Genomic DNA, 6,930 nt, shown 5'->3' with positions numbered 1-6,930 from the left:
GCCCCCGGAGCAGAGACTATGTTCATACTGTGATCTGAATCAGATGGAAACAGAACTGCACTTCCTAACAGAATGCTCCAAATACACAGACATACGGACAGTGTTCTATGATAAAGTACAGCAGATCCATCAGATATTTAAAACTCTTTTGAACCAGGAGAAACTGCTGTATCTGTTAGGAGAACACAAGAACTGCTGTGTGTTTGCTGCTCAATATGTGTCTGCCTGTCACGAGACGAAACACTCAACCTGGCCTGATCTGATGTTTCCAGTACATGTAGATTATGTTATGCCATATTACTGTATTATATTATTTAGATGTATATTTTGCCTCTGTAAATCTAATACTATCTTATTTCTAACTTATACACTTACATACACTAATTCATTTAGCACTACATGCTTAATACTTTTTATATATTTTTATTATTACTATTATTCTTTTTCTTTAATACATATGTGCACTATTTGTAAGCAGCAATTTCTTTGCCAATACAAATGTACTGTGTTTGTCATGCCAATAAAGCACACCTAAATTGAAAATTGAAATTTGAATTGAGAGTGAGAGAGAGAGAGAGAGAGAGAGAGAGAGAGAGAGAGAGAGAGAGAGAGAGAGAGAGAGAGAGAGAGAGAGAGAGAGAGAGAGAGAGGAGTTATGTCAGCATCTTATTTATGAAGTCACATTCAGTGGATTTCATTTATTGGAACATAATCTTAAAATTTCAATCAAACAAAAGGGAAAAAAGTTTAGTAATTTGTTCCCAGACTAATAATTCAGAGACGCAAATGAAGCATGATTTAAAAAAAAGAAAAAAAAAAGACAGAATGCTCTAGTTACATTTCACGAAGTATAAAACACATAAAAACACACAAGGTACACTATCATAAAAATGCCAGTGAAGTAAACAACATATCGATGACTACATCGTACAGCAAATGTTTATATAAAGCAGAGGGCACTTTATTTCCTGATTGGGGAACATTCATACTACCTTCTCTTCCCCAAGAAGTTTCTATCTCATAGTGCGTGTCATGTAAAAATAGCACTGGACATCTCAGTCCATACATGACTAAACAACTGCTTATAATCTGAGCAAATTCTATTAATAAAGAATTGATCTTAAAACATTTAGGTTTGTGTTTCACTCACAGATTAATCATAGCTCAATAAATTACATTTCTCAATTTCTACAAAACAGAGACACAGGATTTAGATTCCTAAAACTAAATCTGCAATCTGACACACATTTACGATAGTTGCTTTAAAGCTTTTGGAGATTTCTATGATCAAATAGTGTGGTAAGCTGGGCAGGGAGGCACATCTCATCACATGTACATTGATCCTGATTTGTATGAACTCAAACAGAAAACAGTTGATCTAGGCACTGATTCTTGACGTCCAGAGTAGCACAGACTACACAACAAAAGATGATTTCTGTCTGAATTCCTGAAACAGACACACAAAACAGTGTAAATATAATTGTTACCAGTACCACTATTCTGGTGGTAGAAAAGGACATTCAAATTCAACTATTGCAAAGAGAATTCCTGATTAATATCATTTATACAACTGAGCAAGATGTGTTGTACTTACATCCCCATCATCCATGTCATCTGCTCTAGGCTGAGTATAAACAGCTTGTTTCGGCTTGCTGCAAGAGATCATTTATTTATATTTTTATGACATTATAGAACATTTTTAGTAGTATCATGTCACATTGTTGTATATGCCATAGATAAAAAAAAAAAAACTTACCTTTCTGCTTTTTCTGTGGAAAATTTAACAGGAAAAAGTCAAATCATTTTGATTTTCTAATCATTATAATGTACCTCTCTCTCTCTCTCTCTCTCTCTCTCTCTTTCACACACACACACACACACGCACAAGCAGTGAGAACTTACTTGGCAGATATCCCTTTGTACTGGCAAACCAGAGACCAATGAGGAGCAATCCAACTACCACTAAAGCCACAATAACCCCCGCAACAATACCACCAACATTCAGATCACCTATAACAGATTAAAACAAACAACAAATTAATTGTCAATCAAGACATCTGTTAGAGAAGAAAATACCAGAAATATCAAAAATCAGAACAGGCCTCTATTTTAAAGGAATAGTTCACTCAAAAATGAAAATTCTGTCATCATTTACTCACCCTGTCGTTCCAAACCTGTATGAGTTGCTTTCTTATGTTGAACATAAAAGAAGATATTTTGAAGATTGCTGGTAATCAAACAGTTGGTGGTTGCCATTGACTTCCATAGTATTTATTTTCCTACTACGGAAGTCAATGTCAAACGCCAACTGTATGATAACAACCAAAACCCAAAATCTCTTCTTTTATCTTCAACATCAGAAAGCAACTCGTACAGGTTTGGAACGACATGAGGGTGAGTAAATGATGACAGAATTTTCATTTTTGGGTGAACTATCCCTTTAACGACCTGCTATCCTATAACTTATGATTTCCAAAAAGGAAAAGAACTTGAGACCAAATCTTCAGCATCAAGAAATATTAAATGAGTTTCTTGTGTGCTATCAGACAGACTTCTACTGTATGGGACTATCATCTCTGCATTGAGAAAGGGGAAGATAGCTGAATTTCCAAATCTAGTAGCAAACTTTAAGGGCACCCAAAACATTGGGGATTCCTCTATATAAAATTCTATAAATAATTTTGTTGCCCTATAGAGTTTTTGTTACTTGCACTGCATTTTAAAAATGTGATAATATGGAAGAAGCCTTGTAAAGTTTTATAATGCAGTGAACTGTAAGTACAGTTATTATTTGAAATGAAAGACAATGTTACATATACCAAGGAAACACATATTCCATTTCAAAATTCCATAGTTTTCCAGACTTCTCTGTAGATTTATCAGACCATATTTCATAGTGAAAAACTAATTATTAAGGGTGTAACGATTAAAGGTTCAATTCACAATACTGAATTCACAATTTGATACTCTCAAAATACTAGAAGCTAGTGTTGTCACAGTAACAAAATTTCAGTAGTAGGTACCAATACCAGTAAAACTTTCTCAGTTCTTGGTACCATAGTGCTAAATAAAAACTCCAGTGCCTCAGGCGGTATTGAGTGGCTCCTCTCTAACTACATGTCTGATTGGCCATTGTGTTCACACACTCAACAGACATATCTGTGATTGGCTACAATGCTTAACACTTCAAAAACATGTTGTAAACTGATACTGTCAACGCACATCACAGAATTCTCTTCATTCTTTTCAAGAAAACAGAATAGTAACAGCAATAGTCTAGAAACACAAACAATTTGCCATACTTTGTTTATTTCCCATACTTATCCAGACCCTTAAAATACTAAAAACCAAATTGCATAATGTGTAAGAACCCTGACTTACGGACTTCCATTTTCACTACATCTCCACGCTGAGGAACACCTTCTCCATTACTGGCCTCACAGAAATATGGACCGCTATCCATCTTAGACACACTCGGGAACTCCTGATCGCACAGAGAAACCAATTTTACAAATAAAATATATTTTACAAAACAATACCAAATTAATGACAAGGGCAAAATGACATTTAAGTTCTAGAAATATGTTGTACTGAATTTTTATGTCAGCGTTTCAGTCATTTCATTTGAATATATATTATGGAAGCCCATTTCCGCCATGGGATAAAAAAAAATAAAAAAGGTAAAGGTAAATTTATTTATTCTTTTTTTTTTGAGTTTGCATCTGCTTTAATACTGACTTTTTCCATAATTTATACACACACACTTATTATATAAGCTATTATGTATTTTCTAATATTGTAGACGAACACTCACCAGGTTACCATTATTGACATTCATCTTGTAGGTGAGGTTCTTAAAATTGGGGAACATGGTTGGATCTTCAGGGAGGGGAGTGTTGTCTTTGTACCACTTATAGGTGGATGGAGGGGAGCCATCCGCATCAAAGCATGTCAGGCGGACGTTACTTCCTGTTCTGAGTGATGATGGAATTCTGGATAGAGGCTTGGAAGGAGGCACTGCAGTGGAGGAAATTACAGTGGGAATAACAAGGGTGTTTTGTGTGTTACATTATTTCATCAAAGAAATATTTTATTCTATCCATTGTTAAAAATAAACACCACCAAACCCCATTGACTTTCATATTATGTATAATTTTTTCAAAGTATCTTGTGTTCCAGAGAAAAATAAATTCATTCAGGTTTGAAACAATATGAGGATGAGTAAATTATGACAGAAGTTTTTGTTGTTTAAAGCCTAGGGTTGTGACTTGTTATAACATATATATCAGTGACAACTATCAGGTAGTAAGTTTTCATGTATATAATACTACATGATTTACCAAGGACTGTGAGTTTGATGGAATTCTCGCCATATCCAGTATTGCCAGACACCTCACAGTCATAGTCTCCAGTATCTGCTCGCGTCACCTTGCTAAATCTCAGTCCTCCATCATACACAGTAATACGGCCTGCATACTGACCTAATGAAAGAAAAAATAATGCACAATGCTATATATTTTCCTCCATTCACATTTCACAAATTAACAAACAATAAGAGAATGCTACTGCAAGGTTATATCAATTAACAGCATGGCAGATGTAAAGATTGTCTCCATACCAGTTGGCTTGTTATCGAAGTAGACTAATGTTTGAGAGCCCTTGAGATCCCTGAACTTCCATTCTACTCTGGGTGCTGATCCAAAGTCAGCGGTGTAGGTACATTTCAAGTCAACCCCTGAAAAAAAAAGCAATACTTTGTGCATAAATGTTTTTCACATCAAAAACTGAATGCTTGAACCAGGATCACCCAAAACAGGCAAACCTGTCCTTAGGGCAGCAAGTAGAGATAGGCTCTCAAGTAAATTGTAACACCTTACAAACTACTATTCTTCAATTCCAAACCTATGCAGCCAGGCACTACATCATATTTTCTTTATTATTTATATATGACTGCTCATAGACACATAGAAACAATTATAACTGAAAGACAAACAAACAGAAGAAGCACAGTGAAACTTACCCTCATTCTCTTTTACTTTCACTGCGGGACTAACAGTAACTGTAAATTCGGCATGCAGGCCTGTTGACAGAAAGAGAGGGATTCAAACCTTAATTACGTCAATAAAAATTAATTTCCAAAAATCACATTAGAAATTGCATTAACAGCTTTTAAAGAAAATGTTAAAGAAATACATCTGTGTTTTCAAAATTGACCCTTTTCAAATAACTGTTTTATGAACATGGCAACAAAGAACATACTTGCACTATATCTTGGTCACAGAGACCAAACAGATAGAGAAATAAATTAAAATAGATGAAGCCAGAAAAGGGCGTTATTGGCATTTACAACATTTTTTCCAACTGCTATTCTGAAAGAACGGCTAAAAGACAGCATGCATTAGTTATGAAATGTAAATTCATATACAATATGATTATTCATTCACAAACATTGTCGGTTGTCGTCCTAACAATTCCTTTAATCATCATTACTGGTTGACTACTATTAATACTCAATAATAAAAATATAACACTTTTATCTTATTTAAATACTGTGACTTTACTGTTAAGTGTTTTTATTTGGCCACGCGATCTGGATCGCGTTTCAGCTATCACAATTTCCCAGCAATACAATCACGGTTACGAATGTGACAACAGTCAGCTGAAAAAACAGGTTCTACAGGTGATGCCGTCGAGCCGTAAAAGGCCGTCTTTCACATTTAAACAGCAATACAATGATATTTAAAATGCTGTTTCCATTCGACCTAAACACAGAAGTTATGTTGCGATAATTAGGTACCATAATAAAGCAGACAAGCCTAATGTTTGCTACGCATGAATCGCTGTATCGAATCATTTCAAACTACTCTTAGTTGACTCGGTTCACTGATTCATGTGAATCATTGCTTAAGGATATGAATATGATCAATTACAACAGTCCGGCTTCAATCGGTTCCTCGGAAATACTATTCATCTAAACAAGACCCAATTCAAAATAACGATTCGTTACAGAATTGGTTAAATAAGGCCACATTTTGGCAGGTACACAGTAATATTTTCTTTTCTTGCAGACCTATACTAAATTTAAACTCTATTCCACTATACGCAAATAAAAGACATTTTTTTATTTAATAAAAGTGAGAAACACTGATTAAATGTATATACTTTTTTTTTAATCTTTAAAGTTTTTAATATCAAAACTTTAGATTCAATTCACAGAAGACAGTCGATGACAGGACGTAATAAAAATTAAATTTAGGCCTAAACATGATTCAAACAGAAAACATGGACTCTTACCTGTGACTGAGATAGCGAGGCAAACAAAGACGAAGGTCCACATCCTTTGAAATGCTACAAAGTGTATATATAACCTATATATATATAAAAAAATACCTAGTTTTATATTACGTTGCGAGAACTTTTAGGGAGTTGTGTATTTGCTAGGTCCTCGCAAAGCTTAGTTAAGTTAAGCTAAAAGAGTGAAACTAAACGCCCTTCGACGCGATTGGATACTTACGCGACATTATGACACTCCCGCTGCATGACGTAATGAAAGTAAACGCAGGTTCAAGGAAAACAAACTACTTCTCAGAATAAACCCGGTTTGATAGTTCAAACCATAGTTTACAGATCCTTTTGTAAATTCTATATGCATTCTTAGTAAGTAACCCACATCAGGATCTTCAGGAACAAACCTGTCAGGAGAGTGAAGTGTTACAGATGGGTCATGTCAAATACGGATTTGCATATTATTTAATAACAGGTGTAAAATCATCAGGTATTACTTTAATTTAAAAAAAAAAAAATGAAAATTTGTGTCATGAACATTAGAGTTTTATGCCATTACAGTATATGAATAAAATGTATCTGGTCATCAGTGTTTAGCTGAGAAAAAAATAGCTGGAACTCATAAAGAACTCCTAAGAAATATGC

General features: G+C 34.5%; 1 protein-coding gene across 2 annotated transcripts; it reads right to left on the bottom strand.

The window, feature by feature from the left end:
- Positions 1 to 683: 683 nt before the first annotated feature.
- Positions 684 to 6,485, bottom strand: LOC109090613 (junctional adhesion molecule A-like). 2 transcript variants are annotated; one of them, XM_042755803.1, is made up of 10 exons: positions 6,295 to 6,485; positions 5,021 to 5,080; positions 4,619 to 4,735; positions 4,341 to 4,481; positions 3,815 to 4,017; positions 3,382 to 3,484; positions 1,899 to 2,010; positions 1,757 to 1,769; positions 1,595 to 1,652; positions 684 to 1,447 (listed from the first exon to the last, which is right to left on the bottom strand). In XM_042755803.1, the coding sequence occupies exons 1-9, from the start codon at positions 6,335 to 6,337 to the stop codon at positions 1,620 to 1,622; spliced, it is 825 nt and encodes a 274-aa protein (XP_042611737.1). In that variant the 5' UTR covers positions 6,338 to 6,485; the 3' UTR covers positions 684 to 1,447; positions 1,595 to 1,619. The 2 variants fall into 2 exon arrangements, with proteins under 2 accessions (XP_042611737.1, XP_042611734.1); XM_042755800.1 differs by having other exon boundaries at positions 1,903 to 2,010.
- Positions 6,486 to 6,930: the final 445 nt, after the last annotated feature.

This window comes from Cyprinus carpio, chromosome A5, assembly GCF_018340385.1.
Source record: "Cyprinus carpio isolate SPL01 chromosome A5, ASM1834038v1, whole genome shotgun sequence".
NCBI classification, from domain to species: domain Eukaryota; kingdom Metazoa; phylum Chordata; class Actinopteri; order Cypriniformes; family Cyprinidae; genus Cyprinus; species Cyprinus carpio.
The sequence above is the reverse complement of the archived record's forward strand: the minus strand, read 5'-3'. Positions and strand labels throughout refer to the sequence as shown.